This window comes from Rhinolophus sinicus, linkage group LG04 (assembly GCF_036562045.2).
Source record: "Rhinolophus sinicus isolate RSC01 linkage group LG04, ASM3656204v1, whole genome shotgun sequence".
Taxonomy (NCBI): domain Eukaryota; kingdom Metazoa; phylum Chordata; class Mammalia; order Chiroptera; family Rhinolophidae; genus Rhinolophus; species Rhinolophus sinicus.
The window spans coordinates 97267857-97289606 of NC_133754.1; the positions used below are offsets into that span (position 1 = coordinate 97267857).

General features: G+C 38.7%; 1 protein-coding gene across 1 annotated transcript in view; it reads right to left on the reverse strand.

Moving 5' to 3' along the window:
- Positions 1 to 21155, reverse strand: part of MTMR6 (myotubularin related protein 6) — a 35681-nt gene extending 14526 nt beyond the window's left edge. The window contains exons 1-5 of the mRNA XM_019736553.2: positions 20937 to 21155; positions 9617 to 9733; positions 4489 to 4651; positions 3112 to 3269; positions 2824 to 2952 (exon numbers count right to left, since the gene is read on the reverse strand). Of these exons, the coding sequence (XP_019592112.2) occupies positions 2824 to 2952; positions 3112 to 3269; positions 4489 to 4651; positions 9617 to 9733; positions 20937 to 20960 (591 nt within the window). The 5' untranslated portion in view covers positions 20961 to 21155. The remainder of the gene's footprint in view (positions 1 to 2823; positions 2953 to 3111; positions 3270 to 4488; positions 4652 to 9616; positions 9734 to 20936) is intronic.
- Positions 21156 to 21750: the final 595 nt, after the last annotated feature.

Consider the following 21750-nt stretch of genomic DNA (forward strand, 5'->3'; position numbering starts at 1 on the left):
TTTTAAAAAGACAGAAAACATCATCCAAAGATGTCTAAAATATGTCTCAAAAATGCTTAGAAGAAAAAAAAGTTAAAATCAAATGTGCAATCTGTTTAAAAGTTGGCAGGACAATTAGAAATCCTATTTGAATTAAATACTATTTCAATATCCTGATGTAACTTAGTTTTTTCCAATATTCTCTTCTAAGAAACCTAATACCTCCTTATCGGGTTTAATGAAAAAAATCTTAGAAGCAACACCTGGTCGATTCTCTATCATGTAACCTACTAAGATATCTGCATTCTGTGCCCTAGATAATAAGATACTTTTAACCCAAGTTCAAGTAAAATATCAGTCAATAAATGTAGAACAGCATTTTTTAAATAGCAAGCAACATTTGAACTTTTACTTTCCAAAGGCTTTCAGAGCTCTAATTAGAAATCAGCAATCTTTATATAAAATGAGCTTCAATTCAAATTTGGGTTAAAATTTAGTCAATCTAAGAACACAAAAGTATTTATAAGTAGTAGTGAATGTTGGGTTAGATATTTACGGTTCTTTAAAGTCTTAAATAAAAGATCATTCCAAACATGGTATCATTAAGGGGAAAAAAGTATATATAATTCACACATTTATACATTTTAAATTCAGACGTACAAATAAACCCATATAAATTTAATAGACGAAAATGAGGATTGCTTTATTAAATTTTTTCAGACCTATTTCCTGATTTGTTAAGTTGGGCATTGAATATTTATTTTCAGCCCAGATTTCCAACAGAACATTTATACAAACATGGGTGTGTCAAACAGAGGCCATAACCAGCCATAACTCCTTATGACTTTGTTTTGAAAAATAGATTAGGAACTTCTGTTTAAAGATTTACTTTTTACCTCTGGCTCCCTTCTGAAACTCAACTGAAAGTTCTAATAAAGAAATTTAATATGTATAATACCAAAAGGTCAAAGAAAATGAAAGGAGACAAAAATAGAGATGTCAATAAAATTTGGGGAAATGAAAGCAGATTGACAATAACCGATGTACCAGAGCAAAGAGAGCTGCCAAACCATTATGAGTCCATACGAAACAAGGTATTTTGAGCAGCAAAATCCCGGAAGAGCTCAGGATTTGGTACCTCTGAAAGCCTGAGTGGGGTACAACTGAAAACAGCAGAACTGGGTGAATGTCTGTACAAGGACTAGTTAAGACTCCCAGATTTTCCCTCATCCCGAAGACAAAGTTTACTCTATGAAGGGGATTAACCTGAAGACTGGACAGCAAGCACAGCCGTGGTGGGGGGTGAAGCCTTGTACCCCCTAAATCAGGAGGATTAAGTACCAAATAACAAAATGTGAGATCTTCCCCTCCCTCCCTATTCCCACACTTGGATCCTGGCCAGACTTACCACACATTGGGATGAAAATTACAACAGGAAGAATCCAAAGATAGAGATCTCTCATGCACACAAACAAACTTCTAAATAACTTTGGAGTACCTCACGCTTAAATATGAGAGGCCAGCCAAGAATCAGATATTTAAAAGACATGAAAAACAAAATAAACAGAAAAAAAGAAACTGAGCAAACAGGAAACTAACTGGGGAGCAAATAATTTTTTCAAAATCTTTAACATCTTCAGACAACTAAGTAATCATATCCAAGAATAGAAAACTATCTAAAACAGGAAAGAGTTCTTAGATTTTAAAACACTGTAGCAAAAAAAAAAAAAAAAAAAAAAAGGATCTAAGAGATGGATTGGCTATAGGGTCAAGGAAAATTGAGAAAATCTTCCAGGAAACACAAAGAGATGAAAAATTGAAGAGAAAATTAAGAAAAATGGAGATTTATGATAGGAAGCCCATTTGTCAAGCAACACACACACACATATACACAGAGAGAGAGAGAGAGAGAGAGAGAGAGAGAGAGAGACAGAGAGAGAGAGAGAGAGACAGAGAGAGAGAGAGAAAGTTAATAGGAGAGAGGAAGTTACCAGAGAAATAGAGGAACAACTTCCCGAAACTGAGACCTGAGTTTTCAGATAGAATTTAAAACAATATGCCAAGGCACATCACTCTGAAATTTCAGAACACTGGGGGGAAAGGAAATTCTAAAAGCTTCCTGAGGAAAAAAAATCAGGTCACAAAAAACTGGGAGTCAGAAATGGCATCTAACTGCTCAACTTACTAGCTATGAGATACAGAAAAAGTGACTTACCCTCTCTGAATTACAGTTCCCCATTTAAAAGTTACAGGTAATTAGCACGGTCCATCTTATAAAGCTACCAAGTGGATTTCATGCACATAAAGCACTTAACACATAGTACCTCCCGGCCTACTGTTACAAAGGTAAATTTTACTGTAATGGGCAATCCCTATTACAGCATCTCAGTACAAAGATGCCTCCTTCACTTCTTATTGCAAACTACACCTCCAATTTGAAGAGCTTACTATTAAAATGGGAGCCTGAAATACCTTTGGTTCTCTCCCTTTTCTCAATAGTTAGTTGGCTTGTCAAAACTGTCTGGTTCCCCCAATACAGGCAGGATCAAAAGAGAACCACAGGCAAGGAGGAGAACCTATCTGTTCACTAACCTCATTATTTTCAAGTCACTACTAGAAGGAAGGAAGGAAAGAATGGGCGTGGGGGATGACAAGTATACACGTTTCTGTAATTCAGGGTAATTTTGTTTTAAAAGTTTGAAAATGTAATTAAGTGAAAAACCAGCACTTCTCTATCAACATTATAATAACAATCTCTTAATGTAAACATGAGTGCGCTTTCGGATACTTACGCCTGAAGAGGGGCCGTACTACATTTGCAAAATCACAAAGAAAGCTTCCTACCTCCTTATTTTGATGGTAGTAGGAAAGGACTGGGAACCTTCCCTTGCTGCGGAACTTGGAACTACCAACAATTATTGGTTTGCTTGCTATTCGGGGAACATAAAGTTCTCTGGGATAAGTTTCACAAATCTGTAAAAATCAAACAAAACATAACCATTCCATGCATCGCTCAACCATGAGGTTAAAAACCACCTTTAAAAAACTTTAAAATTTACAGAGACAACTCACTACTATAGTACTCTCTGGTACTAACATTTTCTGAATTTCCCCAGAAAGTCGCCAAGTTACCTTGTATTCTCGGTTGGCATCAGACAACTGCCAGTTTGAATTTGGCACTCCCATCCTCTTATATTCCTGAGCAAGGTCAATGAGCTGCCAGCCTCGTAGTCGTTCTGAGTCATTTTGCTTGGGATTATAAGAGAATGCATAGAGATCTTCATATTTTGCTGTAGTATATAAAATACACAAATGTTAAAATGTAACTTATAAGGCTTAATTCACTACAAATAAAAGTATTTTCCAGTTTTACTCCTTCCTTTTTTCTTTAAAATCTTCAGAGAAGCCTAATACCCGAATATATTTTAACTTAGTATTTTCTCAGTTGTTTGATACAAATGATTATACATAAAGGCACACATGTCGATCTGAGAGTCAATTTGTATGGTCAGTTCAAGCTAGTAAATAATTAGACTTATACATTAAGTACTCTACTGCCACATTTCCTTTTCTGAAAAGTAAAATTTTAAAGACACAAATAGACAATTCCCACCCACCACTTTTCCCAAATGAGATGTAAAATAGACTGATAATGCTGTAATGAGAAACTCGAGGTGGCATATAGAACATGAAATTGCATATGCATTCCTATAGTACAATTTTGACCTAAAATGACAATGCACAGAGGTCCAGAGAGAACTGACCTCTGAACAACAATAAGCTCCTTGCAGTCACAGAAGCATCTGGCTTAACTTGGGACAATGGGATAAATGTTACAGGCTTTATGTGTCAGGAGAGAAGAGTGAACAAAGACCTGCCCCTAGACCACTGCAATCCAGGTGTTCCAATAAAACAAAGTAACATCCAGTAACTAAGGTGCTTTGTCTCCCTGGAGGGGGTCTATGTAATTCAAGTCATGCTGGGAAAAGGAAGCCGCCAGATCCCTAAGGCATGGCAGTGATAAGATTTCCCATCAGGGCCTGTATCTCTCTCACTCCTACTATGACTATGTATAGTAGGATTCACCCTCTCCTTTCTCTCTGCTCATCTCCTTTATGTTCCACTCCAGTCAATTAAGTGTATTAGAATCTATTAGTCCCGCTGCTACCAGAGGAGGCTGACCTTCCTTAACAGTTCATTTAGTACTCAATTTCCAAGTCACTCCCATTGGTTGTGGGATACTTCAAAAAAAAAAAAAAGAAAAAAAAAAAAGCCTGTACTATAAATGCTTACTTTGTCCTTTCTATTACTCCTTTGGAAACCATTCTTACAATTCAGATCGTAAGTTTCCAATTACTCCTAGGCCAAATTTTTTAGAACAGAGTGCACAAGAACTTGACTTAAGAGTAACTTAAAGTATAAAACAACAGTACTGAGATATTAAATAAAGTACTTTAGATAATCCATCTCACAATTGAGTGAGTAAGCTTTGGTCTCTAAGAACAGTACCTTGTTTTGAAAGTTGTAGCAAAGAGTTGTAAATATCATGGCAATCTCTTTCTCTGGGAACAATGAAATGCACAATCCTGAAGTTCTTGCACTGAATCACAAGTGGGCATCCAGAAGTCGTCAAAGCCAATTTCTCTACTGAGGCAATATGGTGATGCAATATCTATAGCATGAAAAAAACATGTGATCAGCATTATAAAAAGCACTAAATATTCTCTTCCACAGTGCATAAATGTCAGAAAGGCCCTCTTCAAATAAAGACTCAAATGTTCTCATACTCAAAAACAAAAATTTTAAATGACAATCCCCAAGTAAGAAATGTCCCGACACTTCCTCCATCACTCCACATGTTCAATACACCCTCAAACCTGAGAAGTGCATTCCCTAAATGTCTCTGTAAGTTGTCTGCTTCTCTCCTTCCTCACTGGCACTCCCCTAGCTGCAATGTTCCCATTCTTTCTCACCTGAATTACTATAAATAGCCTCCTAAATACTCTATAGTCATTCTTTACCCCCCTCCCCCATCTCTTTTCTACAAGGTAGGGGAATGATCATTAAAAAACAATAAAAAAAAAAACAATCTAGTCACATTATTTCCCTCTTCTCCCCTTCAGTACTAACCAGGCCCGACCCTGCTTAGCTGCACTCAGGGTGGCATGGCCGTGGACTATTTCCCACTCTTTAGCCTCATTTCAAGCCCCTCCCCACATCACTAAGTTCTAGTGACAAGAGCTTTCTTTTGCTTCCTCAAATGAACCAAGCTCCTTTATACACACTCTGAGTTGCTCCTACTATCCAGGATATTGCAGCTCTAGCTCTTCACCTAGGAACTTCTAGTATTATTTCTAGCCTTTGCTTAAAACTCATCACTGAGAAGGATGTATATAGCCTGACAATCCCCACAGCCCTTCTCAAGTAAGTTAGGCTCCCTACATTATTTTATACAGTGTCAACCTACACTTTTCCTTCGTTACACTTAGTACATGTGTAATTTGTTATGTAGTGAATGTCTATTTCTCTTGCTAGATTTTAGGAACTTTGTAAGAAGCAATACTATAGGTAGGTTAAACACCATTATAGCTCCAGCATCTCATACAGTACCTGGAAGATTATAATGAACCTCTTCAAATAAAAAAATTTCAAATATTATATATTACACATTCGAACTTAGAATTTGGCCAAACCAGAAATATAGGTGTCATTACTGATACCTCCTCTATCACAATAAATGCTTACTGAATGAATGAATATAAAGTCCTATTACAAACTCAGCATTTGTTGGCATTTTAAACATGATTCTCATTCTTATCTATTACTATCATATTCTGCTTGCCATTAAAAAAAGTTTTCCTTCACTTAATACCATTCCTGTAATGTAAAATAGTTATAGCACACTTTTCCAGAAAATAAAAGATCTTAAAGTCATAGCAGGTTTCTGGATGATAAAACTCAATCATGGCAAGAGAGCAATACATCCCGAATTGATCTAAAAATTTACCAGTAAAAAATTTCAACCTGCTTTGTGTGTGTGTGTGTGGCAGGGGGCAGGGTGAAAGATGATTATTTATATTATAAATATTAATTATATAAAGTTCACATGCAAGAGTAAATACATAAAATAATCAAGGAAAGCTTGAAGAAAAGACTAACAAGAGAAGTCCAAGGAAATTAAAAGTATATGTAACACAGATAATTAAGCACACATATGTAGCTCATACTTGTGGCTAAGATTTAGCACTATGAAAACTTGTATTAGCAGATCTGTGCCAAGCTACTCAAAATGATCTAATTAATAGTAATATCTAAATAGAGAATTAGGGACAAAAAGCCACTATAATATTATACCACAACTATGATTCCAATTAAGACCCAAAATTATTTACAGGAAGGGAATGATAAAGGAACCTGGCTCTGACACTAGTTATGTGATCTTGAAAAAATAATAATCTGTAAAATGAGAAAAAAAGATAAAAGGCCCCTTCTAGATCTAAAATGTTCATTTCTATGGATCTAATAACGAAAGGACTTCATTCAGGACAGACATGTGGGTATATACTGATAAGAAAGCATTTTTTTTAATTAAAGTTTATTGGCATGACAGTGGTTAATAAAGTTACACAGGTTTCAAGGGTACAATTCTGTAATGCATCGTCTATATAGCACATTGTGTGTTCATTACCCAGAGTCAGTTCTCCTTCTATCACCATCATCTACCACCCTCCTCCCCCCTTACCCTCTGGTAGCCACTAAACTATTGTCTGTGTCTATGAGTTTTTGTTTCTTTGTCTTGTTCCCTTGTTGTTCTCAGTTTTATATCCCACATATCAGTGAAATCATATGATTTTCGACATTTTCTGTCTGACTTATTTCGCTTAGCATAATAATCTCAACATCCATCCATTTTGTCGCAAATGGCACTATTTCATCTTATGGCAGAATAGTATTCCATTGTGTATATATACCACAACTTCTTTATCCAATCATCTATCGAAGGACACTTTGGTTGTTTCCATGTCTTGGCCATGTCTTAGTAAAAAAAGCTTCAATGAACACTGGAGCACATATATCTTTAGGGATAAATGTTTTCAGATTTTTTGGGTAGATACCCAGGAGAGGGATTGCTGGGTCATACGGTAATTCTATTCCTAATTTTTTGAGGAACCTCCACACTGCCTTCCATAGCGGCTGCACCAGTCTGCATTCCCACCAACAGTGTATGAGGGTTCCTTTTTCTCCACAGCCTCTCTAACACTTGTTACTGTTTGTCTTGTTGATGATAGCCATTCTGACTGGGGTGAGGTGATATCTCATTGTGGTTTTTATTTGCATTTCTCTGATGATTAATGATGTTGAGCATCTTTTCATATGTCTATTTGCCATTTGTATGTCCTCTTTGGAGAAATGTCTCTGCAGGTCCTCTGCCCATTTTTTAATTGGATTGTTTGTTTTTTGTTGTTGAGTTGCATGAGTTCCTTATATATTTTGGATATTAGCCCTTTATTGGAGACACTGTTTGCAAAAATCTCCCATTCAGTTGGTTGCTTCTTTATTTTGTCAATGGTTTCTTTTGCTGTGCAGAAACCTTTTAGTTTGATACAGTCCCATTTATTTGTTTTAGCTTTTACTTCCCTTGCCTTTGGAGTCAAATTCATAAAATCCTCTTTGAACCCAAGGTCCGTAAGTTTAGTACCTATGTTTTCTTCTATGCAGTTTATTACTTCAGGTCTTATGTTTAGGTCTTTGATCCATTTTGAGTTAATTTTGGTACATGGTGACAGATAGCTGTCTAGTTTCATTCTTTTGCACGTGGCTTTCCAATTCTTCCAGCACCATTTATTGAAGAGGCTGTCTTTTCTCCATTGTATGTTTTTGGCTCCTTTGTCAAAAGTTATCTGTCCATATTTATGTGGGTTTATTTCTGGGTTTTCAATTTTATTCCATTGGTCTATGTGTCTGTTTTTCTGCCAATACCATGCTGTTTGATTACTGCTGCCCTGCAGTACAAGCTAAAGTCAGGGAGTATGATACCTCCAGCACTGTTCTTTTTTGAAGAAAGCATTTTAAAGACAACAACTGGAGAGAAGAGAACAACGTAACATAGCTGCCCCCAAAACTACCTCCCGACATCTGAAAAGAAGAGCTGTGTGGCAAACTTTCATTTGTAGCTTCAGCAGATGGATAACACAGAGAAGATATTAAGGTGGGCAGACAAAGGGAGGGTAGATAGAGTGGATGAGAATATAAACCAACTTTACAAGGCCCTGCTAAGTGAGACTCCTGGCACTTCCTGAGCAAATACTGGAAGAGGCGCTGGGAAATACAACCTCTCCAAGATCAACATCTCAGGGAAGGATCTTTACTTGCAATCACATAGCAAGTAGATGCCTACCTGGGGAAATCAAGAGAGTACAATCAAAGAGAGATATCAAGACTCATTAAAAAGCTATAGTCAATAAAGCAGTGTGCTATTGGTACATTGCGATCAAAATACCAAATGAAGAGACTGGAGAGCTCAAAAGCAGATCCTCACTTATTTATGATAGAGGTGACACTACACGTTAATGGAGTAAAATAATAAATGGTGCCAGTTATGCATAAATAAGATAAAATAAAAGTGAATCCCTACGCCATACCATCCACCCAAATATTTCTCAGTTATATTAACAACTTATACTTCGAATACAAAACATAAGTTTTTAGAAAAAAACATAGGAGAGTCTCTATGACCTTGATGTAGGGAAAGATTCCTTAAGTCACAAAACAGCATAAACCATAAAAGAAAAAAATGAAAAATCTATTATGCTACAATTCTAAACTTTAAAAGACATATACACACAAGACAAGCCACACACTAGGAGAAGTAATCTACAACACATACACCTGACGAAACATTAAAAACCAGAACTCAGAAAAATCAATAACAGGACAATCAACTCAACAGAAAAAGAAAAGGAAATCTAAAGCCAAAATATCTGGAAGTATAACAAATTAAAATCACAATTACACATCCACCTGATAGGCAAAAATGTTACAGTTGACAATATGGATGTTACTGAACAATGTGTCACACTCTACTGAGAATGTTTTGATACACCCATTTTGGAGAGGTGGCATACTTAGTAAGGTTGAATATATACTTATCTAAGGCGCAGTAATTTTACTCCCAGGCAAATAATACCAGAGAAACTCTAGCACATATACAGGAAGAAACATATACAAAATATCCATTACTGCATTATTTGTACTAGCAAAAAAAAGAAAAGTTAAACACTTTAATTGCAATGTGGTATTAAAATACTGTGGAATATGCCATTTGATCTGTTAACATGTACCTACATTACTTAGATTTTTAAAAATTAAAAGGAACAGTAGGTATTTTATAATTATTTACATAGATAAAAAGAATTTTTCTGGCATTCTACAAAAGAGTTTTTCTGGTATTCCACATTCTACATGGTATCATTGTTTTATTAGGAAAGAGGGTAGAAGTGATCAGGTGACTGAAAAAGTTTTGGTTGACATAGCTAACCAATGACTGAAATTTTATGTACACGTTCAAAATAAAACAGCAACAGACCAAGTCCATTAGGATAATTATGGTAAACAGTACAACAGAGATCCTCCTTACCCAGGTTTCTTTCTGCTGAGCGTCTATAAATAATAGATGCGTGGCTGTAAGATACAGTGTTCCTGTTAATGACTTGTTGCTGGTACTGAATCGGTCAAGTAATTTCACTTGCTCCACCTAAAAAAGAAAAAGATGTTAGCTCTCATCTCAAAAATAGTATACATTCTTTTTCTGTTATTCTAGGATTTAAATGTACCCTTTTCAAAATTTTTCCTCCTTCTGTTCAAAAACATGAGTTTATTTAATGCTGAATATTAAATTTCATATATGTTAGGGAATACATAAGTCACAAATAACATAGGCACTATTTTCAGTTATAAATATAACCAACAGAGAAGAACCCCATAAAAATATATTAACACAAATATTAAGGGGAACAGGAAGGAGGGGTGTGGTATAAATAAGCAAAAATGCTTTTTGTCTCCAAGAATCAATGTATTTTATTTCAAGTTGGTAAGTCAAGCAATATATATAAAAGGTTATTTTACAGAGTTATAGAAGTAAACTACCAGAAAAATTAGATCAGGAAATAAATGGTTGAAAACTCCGACTTACTCTCCTCACCACTCCCCCAGAACAACATTTTGTGTCCAGCTCTGTGCTTCTATTCTACTCAGACTGTTCTCCCTTCTAAAATAGTCTGTTCTGCTTAGCTAAGCACTAAGCATTCTTCAAGGCTCACTGATGTCCTAACAAGAATCCTTCTCAGAAAATTAATCAGTTACTTCAACTCTTAGCTTTGTATTTCTTAGTGGCTCTGAATTCCCTGGCACAGATTACATCACATGGAGCTTCTGCATCCTTTGGTGGCGGAGGGAGTGAGGTACACAGTGCATCTTTATTAAGAGTAGACACACACATACATGCGCGCGTGCACACGAGGCTGCCACTGGACAATGGGTTAGAGTTGGCCAGGATGTGCACGGGACTACTATTTTGAAGAAACAGTATTTATCACTATCCATTCTTATGGGGAGATAAAAGGAAAATAACTATTACCAACTTAACATTTTCAATCCACAGCTATAGTAGTATATTGTAGATAGTGCCTTAAATTGTGTATGTCTTCAAAACAGAGAGCTAACCATTATTTCATTAATTGTATACCTCCCCCATATACATTTTTCCCCTTACTCAATTTAAAGAAAAAAATGCCCCATTTTGAAATTATGATTTCCAAAATAACTACCACATAAAAGGCCAATTAGCGCCACCCCAAGAAATTTAATTCCATAGGAAGTTTTTTACTTATCATAACACCTGTTTCAAATAAATTAAAATTTAAATGTAAAGTTAAAATATTAGTTTTTGATGTGAAACTTTATTTGCAATGAATTGAGTTTTAACACTTTCTTCTGGAAACTTAAGAGATACGATCTGTGGGGATAAGGGGAAGGTGAGAGGTTTTGGGAACGTACGGGGGGATGGTGGATGGGGGGAGGGGGGTTCACACAGTGTGAGGGATGTAAATGATAAATGTCTAAGTTTGGCTCTCTTGTGCACCTGAAACTAATTAAAAAACAAATAAAAAAAAAAAAAAGAGATACGATCTGATTTATATAGCTCAGGTCTGATAGTTAATTTGACATACAAAAGCTATCAGATCATCACACATCCTAAGACAACAGGAAAACTTCCTTCTTATAAACCTGAATGAAGATTTCTCTTAGAGGGCTGGCCTGGTGGCTCAGGTGGTTGGAGCGCTGCGCTCCTAACACTGAGGTTGCCAGTCTGATTCCCACATGGGCCGTGAGTTGCGCCCTCTACAGCTAAGATTGTGAACAACAGCTTTCCCGGGGTGGGCTGCCATGAGCTGGCGAATGACTGCCTCAGCTGAGGGGAGCACAAAACTCATAATACCAGCATGGGCTAGGGAGCTGTGTCCGATACAACTAGACTGAGAAATAAGGGCTTGAACCGGAGTGCATGGTGGGGGAGTGGCTTGAAGGGGGGAGTGGCTTGAAAGGGGGTGGCTTGAAGGGGGGTGGCTTGAAGGGGGGGGGTGGCTTGAAGGGAGGGGGGGTGGCCGAAGAAGGGGGAATAAAAAAAAGATTTCTCTTGGAGATCAACATTACTTCATAGTTTATGACCATTTCTTCCTTAAATAAAAATCTAACTTCATTATACCACACACTTCCAATTAAAACTTAAATTTGAATACTTGTGAAACAATGAGATCAACTACTGTTTATTGCTTTTATACTAGACTTGGCCGTAAGGACACTACAGTGTGTTTGTTGTTTTAAAAAGTCCACCTGAAGTTTTTAAACCTGAGGATTTTTAAAAGGTCATAAATAGTCCTTGTTGTGCTCTTCAAATGAGTCTGTCAGGCACACAATTCTCTACATGCAAAACAATCACACCTGTTTCATTAGGATTTTAACCCGTTACTCTTATTCCTCAGGGCTCCATTCTCTACAGGCACTCTTACCCAACTGGCATTGTTTCAGTCTATACATTAATGAATTCCAAAACCGTATGTCCAGCTCTGATCTCTCTCAAGTTTAAACTGTCTGCTGCTATACATATAATTCCTCACATAGTACTGAGGTCTTATTATATACGCCCAGTACTATGACAAGTTCTTAACCTACATTATTTCTTTTAATTTTCACACCTCCTGTGTGGTAAGTACTGCTACTATGCCCACAGAAACTGAGACTTAGGGAGGGAGGTTAGTTAACTATCTCAGCGTCACACAGCTAGTAACAGGTAGTACGTGGCCTAGTACAGACAGAACCCCGTGCCGTAGGTCTGATTCCTGAGCTGGAATACCTTCCACCGTGCTATACTGCTCCACCTGGGATGGCTGAAGAGCCAAGTTAAGCTCACTGAAAACGAAATCCACTTCCCTCACTCACAAATATGTTCCTAATTCTACATTTCTGATCTGAGTTAATGCTACTCCATCTTCATCTCATCACCCACACTAGAAATCTGGGAATCACCCTATGGCTTCTTCTTGACCCCCAATATTCAATTAATCATGAATTCCTACCAATTTATAGCCTAAGTATTTTAAAAATCTCCCCCTCCACCACTTGAGAGTAGTTCCTACACTGTAATGAAAGTATCGGCTCCTGTGTCTGTCTCTCCCACTAAGGCTGTCGCACAGCCAGGACAAGGACGCTCTCTTATTTATGTCTGACTCCCTAACGGCTAGTACAGCATCTGACACCATCAATGTCTGCTGAACCACGGGGAACTGCCACAGAGAAATTTCCCATGGGGAAAAACAGAAGTTGCCCACAACGTACCAGTGGTCTCTTTTGCGGAAATCACCCAAGGGATTCACTACATAGAATTCTTCTTTAATAACGTTATATTGTCCCCCATTTTTCTCTGCCACCTTTTCCCTACACAATGGGTGAACAGTCGATACTTAGGCAATAATTTATGAATAAATGAGTAAACTTTAAAAGGTAGACAAATTACTAATAGGGTATACAGTTACAGTCAGCTTTAAAAAAAAAAAATACATGTGTGGACTCAGTCCTCTATTCCCACCCAACCCCCCAATTAGGACAAAATCACTCTTCCTCTAGAGTTGGATACCACATAGTTCTTCCTGTCTACTGAGATTGGAAATTCAGGTAAAAATACTCTTCCCAGCACTCTAAGCCTGTTTCTTGATTCCCCCTAATTTCTACATCCAAAATTACCTGAAGTTCCCTTTGTCAGTGCTTTCATTTTGTTTACCTAGATACAAGTTCCAAAGCTTAGCTGTTTATCTGAGTCACCTCTAACGCTTTGCAAAAGTACAAATCCCAAGCCCCACCTCCACTCCACTCACCATCTCAGAAGATGGACATCGAGAATCTGTATTTTTAATTCATTCACCAGGTCATTCTTATGCAACTGATACTCCTTCTAACTTTAACTCCAAATTAATTTCTCTTGCTTTTGACTCACGTTAGGGTAGATTCCTTCTCTATCTTTACATTCTTTTTCCAAACATTTAAAGTCCCAGCTTATCTAGTCCTCCCATTTTTTTAAAGAGCTTGTTACTAGTGGCCCCTTAAAACATACAACCGCATTACGTGTACGCACACACCCCGCCATACCCACATCTTGGAAGAACATGGGAAAAACATGCACATAAATATACACTATCAGGAAAGAGAATTTACCGATTCGTTCAATAAAAATCGAATCTCCCCCTCCACGGCTGCTGTAAGGTTAGGTAATAAATGTCAGATACTTTACTCCAAGTCTGCTTGACAAATAGCAAGCAAACAAGTGCTCAAACGAATTACTCCTGCTGCTAAGCTGAGAAGGTAAGTTGAGCCCTGACAGTCCTCTGTGTGAAACTACGGTCTAGTTTAGATCAAATGGAGAAAGGAAGGAGGCGGCACATGAACTTTAAAAGCAAATTCAATTTTCTAATGTCCTTTATAGATGGACAAAACTATGCTTTCCTAATATAAGTGTAGAAAGCAACAATTAACAAAATTGTCTTGATTAATAAAGAGAAAATACAGAATTCTCAAGAGACATAATGTAAAAGGGAAGGGACTTAACATTTTATCGGATAAAAAGAAACACCTGGTAAGGTAGAGCATCTGTGCTGTAAGTAAAAGGATACAAACAGAATTTTAAGCACAGTCGTCCATGACCAGACATGGTTTTTAAGAGCATCTTTCCAAAGGTAGTGTGGAGAAAAGGCTAAGTTGGAAAAAAACTGGTGTGGGGGGGTAACTGGGTAAGAGGCTAATGAAGTTTTCTACGGGTGCCTGGGAGAGACATGATAAGGGCCTGACTAAGCTGCAACACACAAGATAAAGCAGCAAGCTCATGGTGAGATAATAAAACCGATGTGAAGGAAGGAAGGACAAATAGCCTTCTTAAAGATGGTAAGCTTGTCAGGCTGGTTGTCATTCACTAAGACGGTATAAAAAGAAATGTAAGTCTGGGAGAAAAAAAAACAGTCCATCTTAACCATAATAAACTGAGGATTGTTCGTTACCTTAGTAAATGCAAAATAATATTCAAATAAAGAAAACATAATAGAAAATCATTACATGACTACTTCAATATAGCAAAGATCATTAATCTGAAATAATCCCAAAATATTTATTTAGTACTGAAACTAAAGTTCTGGAGAAAATAAGAGAATTTCTGAGAAAATACACTGTTTATTCTGTCCTTTGCTGCAAATCCTATGATAAATTTTTTAAAATAAAGGAAATTGGATCTTTTTCTTCACTGAAATCATCTGCACGCAGATTTCAAACTACAGACTTAGCCAGTTTCTAAACACCAACTGCAGCTTCTTATTTCCCCCTTCCACCAGGGAACTGAAAGTACTTTACAGATGTTGCCACAGATTTTCCCCAGTGTTTTCTTGGAACTATTTTAAGTCAGATATTTAGGAAGCAACTATAACTATTTCAAGTCACTAGCACTGAAGCACCGCAGAAACAGTGTTAGGATCCTTTAATTACAGGTATCATCACAGCAAAAAGGAAATGGGGAGGGGGAAAAACATTATGGGAAAAGAATAAACAAAGAAGAAAATGGAACACGGAGAAAAAATTGGAGGGTGTGGTCATTATGGTGATGATGGAAAATGCCACCATATTACTTTAAGGGCCATTTAGTTGAATTGTTGCCAACTATAAGCCTGAACAAAAAGGTAACCTAATGGTCTTATACAGGAAGTTCAAATTTCAGCTGGTTACCAAGCAGGAAATGAAAACCAAAGGAAATCACACATACACAGAATCACATTCAGAAAATTAAGATACTTATCTAGTTCCAAGAGGGAAAAGTGCCCTCAGGGACAGGAAGAGATCAATAGCCTTCCACAAAGTTCTAGCCAACAGTTGTGCTTACTCGACAATTACAGGGCAATGGCTACTGAAGCAGGAAAGTGCGTGGTGAAGGCTTCTCTAGCCAGGCAGCCATTTGAGACTCTTAGAATCACTACTGCACACTCATAATACCGACATCCTGCCAAGAATTAGCTATCAAAAAGAAAGAACATCCATTATGAAGTGGAAGGTAAGCATTAAAAGGGCAGAGATTTCTATCTTGTTTTTGTTCATATCCCCAGTTATTACAACAGCTCTGGCTGCATACTTCGCCAAATGAAACGGGTCATAAATCCAGGGGCACTTTTCTGACCTGTCTTACTCTGCTCTCCTGCAATGCTGGACACAGCTGACAGTCCATGAATGGCTTCCTGTCTCGCTCAGTAAAAGCCAAGATTTCACATTATCTGTCCAGGCTCTACAGTAACTTGCCGTCCCCCACTTTAATCGGCTGTGCTCTCCTTCACTCACTCTGGCCCAGCCACACTGTTCTTCTGCTACTTCTTACCAACCAGCCATGCCCAACATAGGATTTTTACTCTTGCTGTTCCCTCTGTTGGGACTCTTCCCACCACCTCCCCCACCCTCACCCAAGTAAAGACAGCTGGCTCCCTCACCTCTTTCAGTCTGCACTCAAGCGTCACCACCTCTGTAAAGACCTCTATAAAGACGTCCCTAACTACCCTATTTACAACTGTCCTCCCCCACTCCCACCCTGGCACTCTCTCCACAGCATTTACCATCTTCTACCATATTATATATTTGACTTACTGTTTTTGTTTATTGTTATGTCTTCCCCAAGTAGAAAATACGTTTTGTAATGGCAGGGATTTTTGTCTGATTTATTTACTGCCATTTCCCCAATATCTAGAACAGGACAGGTGTGGCTCATGGTAAAGGAGGAAGCAGAAGAGGGGGCAGAGAGGAGGGAGCAGATGAGGGAAGGGCAGAGGAAGGGGAAGCAAAGAAGGAAATTAGACAGGGAAGACTGTTCCCTTCCCATCCCTGATTCAGCTCTTCCCATTTTATCCCTAATACTCTCTCTGGCAATCCTTCCTCTGACCCTTTTTAAATTTTAAGCATCCCCAGGGCTCTGAACTTCTCACTCTTCTCTACAGAGCCTCTACATATTCTTCTTGCACAAACTCATCCACAACAGGAAGTTTCAACGGCTACCTAAACACTGACAAACTCTGAAATCTATTTCCCTGGGGACCTTTTCCTGAACTCTAGACCCTCATCATCAGCTGCCGTGTTTCCCCGAAAATAAGACCTGGCCGGACAATCATCTCTAATGCATCTTTTGGAGCAAAAATTAATATAAGACCCAGTCTTATTTTACTATAATGTAAGACCGGGTATAATATAATATAGTGTAATATAATACCAGGTCTTACATTAATTTTTGCTCCAAAAGACGCATTAGAGCTGATTGTCTGGCTCGGTCTTATTTTCGGGGAAACACGGTACCTACTAAACAAAATCCTACCACCCAAGTTCTTCTCATCCATCGCCCCTTCCATTCCTATTCACACCGACCTACCTCACTACTCAAATCTCTTGATTTGATCATTACTCTGTGAGGCAGGAGAGTGTAATGGTTCAGGAAACACGACGGGTATCAGAAAGACTGGGATTCAAGTTCCCAGCTCCACCTCTTCCTTAGGAGAGCTACCAGCTAGCTAGCTGTTCAGTTAGGCAAGACGAAGTATTTTAATCTCTGCAAGTTTCCGTTTTCTCACTGTATAATGAGATAATGTAAGGGAGAATCAAAATGGCTGTTTACTAGTTTGTGACGAAAAGCATTCAGATGCTCCTCAAAATCTATTGGCTCATATTTCAAAGACAATTGAAATAATACAGCTTTCTCCTTACTCTTCATCCATTCTTAGTTTTGCATCTCCTTCTCTCTTTGTAACAGGTATCATGTACTTGTGCACATGCATGTATGATCTCACATTTTAATGACAAAAAAGGGTAGCAAGCGAAAACAAACTGGGCATTACTTTTGGAATAACTCATTTTGAGCCCTAGTGGGTCAGGTTTTCATTGTACATTCCATTCTTTAACAAACTCGAGGAAGCAGTCATTCATCTAGAGCTTAGGAAAACAACCTTCCATTTCATTCTGTAAAGTTCTACTCACAACGGCACAAAATTCGACATCAATACATGATGTCAGCCAAAGCACTGGAGCCTGGCAGGGAAAGGAGAAAGACTGCATAAAGAAGAACTGTCTCTGCAGATTTCCATTGTTTCCTGGCAAGACGACCTCATTTGGCAAAATTAGAGCTCAGAGTGACAGGAAGCAACTACACTGGTCCTAAGTACAGCTTGGAAATGCTTTCAGAAATTCAAATTCACACTTGACATCTTTATTGATCCTATACAGTTAATAAACCAAATGTGACTAATACAGGATGATGTATCTATTCCTGAATTTCAGAACTATAAAACCATTTAATTGGTAGTCAGCTAAAATACTTTACCTGATAAATCTCTGGTAAGCTAAAACAAAGCAAAAAAACCAATGACCATAAACAATACAAAAAACAATACCACATAAATATTTACTTATATCCTTCTTCTTGAGAATGACAAAGCTTTTAGAATTATTAGGCTTTATTTCTGAATTAATATTAATATATTTTTACAATTAGATTGAAACTAGAGAGGCAATGGAAAAGACATTATGCAGTCTTTGGAGCTAGACAAACCTCATGAGCTAACTGGGCGGATTACTTACACTTTCTAAGCCTATTTCCTCATCTGTCATCGGAGATGACCCCAACTGGCGGGGTTATTAAAGAGATCAGTGATAATTTTGTATAAACTAACATATTTGAAATTATAAATATTGTGAAATAATATTGTATAGTTTGTTACCTTGACATATAGTTGCTCAATAAATGGTAATTACTACTTTTTAAATACAATTGACTCTTGAACGTGGGTTTGAACTGCACAGGCCCACTTATACGCAGATGTTTTTTAATAAACACCTCTATGGTTGCGAGGCCGCAAATGCGGAGGGCCGACTATATGTATTGATCTACGCCATTTTATATAAGAGACTTGAGCATCCATAGATTTTGGTAACTACGGGGCTCCTGAAACTCATCCCCCCTGGATACCGAGGATGGTTATGTTTTGGGGGAGTTAAAAGTTATACACAGATTTTCAACTGCACAGGACGCAGCGCTCCTAACCCCCATGTTGTTCAAGGATCAAGGGTAGAGCTGTGTGAAGAACCTAGAACGAATCACTTCCTCGTACTAGTCCACAGTCAATTCTTGATCATAGTGCCTAAACTACAAAGAATTCAAAACAGCTAAGTAAACTTAAAGCAATTCATTTTTAGTTTGAAATACTTACAATTATTTTTGCAGCAAATCAACTATGTCCAGGTGAAGGCTATGCATCATAGAAATAAAAAGTTGGCCATGTTCAAATCAATCTTCTAAGAATAAGTTATAATTTAAGAAAACGTTACAGTCCATACAGTTATCAGAATGCATTATGAGGTTCGTGTCTATCGTGCTCACTGGTGTGTACCCAGCATGTGTACAGTGCGTGGCACATAACATTGTAATATGTACAGTACCCCGCACATATTTGTTTAATTGCAGTCTACATACAGCCACTTAAGATTATTCCAGCGTAGCGGTCCAATGCCAGAAAAATAATCCAAAGTAATAAAGGAGCACACTTGAGAAGAAATTTTAACAGAAAATAGTCTGAAATCTTTTAGTCTTTAAAAAGTCACAAAAGGACCTTAACTAAACCACCAGCATGGACCCACTGTGAAAAGGTAAGACTAAATCAGAAAATTAAATAAAAGTCTGTCAACTGGTAGTTAAAGAGGAATATGAGACCAAGTAAAAGTCATCAGCAATAATCTTACGGAAATAAGAGGAGCTACAATTATACAAATAAAAACAAAGATATACACTCATTATAAATTCAAAGTGGAAAGGCTTAAAATAAGCCAAGGGATCCTAAAGATTTTCCAAAATTCTGTTCACTCTTACCAGTCACCTGGGACTAGGGCTTGTTCTAATTGATGAAACTCAGTTCACTTTTACTGTTTTGCTCATGTGTCATGTATGCACTGCAGCCAGCATCACGAAAGGTGCAAAGATGAGGTTCAGTCTGGTACAGAAGGAAGTCATGTGCACACAGCTACTACACAGTACACACCTGGAAGCTTGGAACCATGACAAAAACCTGATCTGATGCCCACTCTCGTCCTCCTTTCCACCTCTACATCTTCTACGAGTTTGGTTATTTATTTACTTAATCACCCTTCTACTTTCAAATTTTAGGTGCCAGCCACTTGAATTCTAGAATTACTTTACCTTTCTTCTCATGAAACAAACAAAAAAACTTGTTAAAAATGGGTTAGTTTTTAGCCTCTTCAATTTTGTTAAAGTATATGCAACGTTAAAAACAAGCTATAATAAAAATCCATGTGCACCCTAAGAAGGTTTGTGAAACATTTTAATGACAGCTCTCGAATTCTCCGTGGAGCAAAGGAAGATGACACACGTCTGCTATTTTCCTAAATGAACGTTAACTCCAGGATGAGGAGCAATTAACTGATGCTTTCAGCAAAATAGGAAGAGTCGAGATTCACAGTGGGTCCTCTACCCAGTCATCTTAAACTCAAGTTCTTCAGTTCTGCTGGTCCCTATGTTTTCGCCCTCCCAAAGTCGAAGTCTAACTTAAATGTTGTTGGTAAAGGAATTCGGTAATATTTTGATGTCATTTCCTTCAGTTTTAACATTTGTAACGGAATCATAAGAATATACGTTCTCAAAACAAATGCCTTTCACACACAAAAATTAAGCATGGAATTTAATAAGCTCAACTGAAGAACAGTTCCATCAGACACTTTAAAATATGGGATAACAGTTTTCCCTTCTCGGGAACTCCTCTGCTGACTCTCAAGTCAATAAAGTTGGAGCACAGACACGGAAACACCAAATCTAAGTGACCAAAGACCGAGACAATAAAGTAAGGTGGAGACGACTGCACATCTCGGCTCCTCCAAAACTTGCATCAAGACTGTGTGTGACACAGGACCATTACACGTGAACAAGGAAAAGCTTACACAACATCGTTATGCTAATTTGAAGACCCACCGGTTTTCCGGTATCTGAGGTGGCGAAAAGCTGAAAGGCCCCGCAGCTAAAGGCAGCCCCAATTTTGACCAAAAAGTGGAGTGCTGGGAGGGCGGCGATCAATTTCAGGGGAGTTTACCCCAAACAGCCCAAATCATCTGCACCTCAATGCCTTGGACTGAAAACGAGACTCCTCCGGCCCCCCCCCCCTTGGCCCACACTGCCCCCGCCTCTCAGACGAGGCCCGGCAGGCCCCTCCGGGGAGCCAGGCCCCCGCCCGGCCGCTCCTCTCATCCCTCGTCCGGCCAACCGAGCTCTCACGGTCTCCCGCCTCCGCCGGGTCAGACCCGGGCCGGCAGCAAACGGCTCTCCCGCGCGCGTCTACCTTGGTCGTACGGATGTGCTCCATCGCTAGGAGACGTCTGCCGGCAGCCCGCCTCACAGGCGTACCGTAAGGCGAGAGATCCTGGGCGGCGACTGCGACCCGGACCCAGCAGGAATTCTCTGTGGGCCAGAGCCACCGCCCGCAGCCCGCCCACGGCAGTGTCCACCGCGCAGGCGCAGCCGGCCAGCGCCGTCTCCTAGAAACACTTCCCCAAACCAGGCAGCTGCCGTGGGGGCGTGGGAGGGCGGGGAGGAGCTTCGGCCGCGGGAGAGCGGCGCCTGGTTGTTCTGGAGCCGCTGCGTATCCTACAGCGCCTCCTGCCTGTGGAGGGCTCACCAACCCTGACAGAAGGCGGTCTTCTAACGCGCAGCAGGCAAAGGACTAGAAAAGCAGGGCTCTGGGGCGGTCCCGAATGCACATGCTTGTGTAGAGAGAGTTTGATGGGTGAGGGCCAGACAGGATGTCATTGATGTCCATAAGCCTACCGGTGGACGACACCAGATTTCAATACTTTAACTTTAATTTGAGCTTTAGTTCTACTCACAAGAATGAATTCTAAGGAAATAATCAGATATATGTAGTCTAGCCTTACATGAAACTATCAGAATCTCCCATACTATGGGATTAGTTATGCGTGAGATACCCATACGCTGCTAATACTAGTGATAACCTAAAAATAAAAGGCCAAAGTGAGAGGAAATAAGCATTTATTTGAGAATTAAAAACATAAGAATAACTATTTGGAAAGCACTGATTCAGGCAGAAACCCAAACAGTGTTCAGATTAGGAGACAAAGGTAAGAGGTATTTATGAG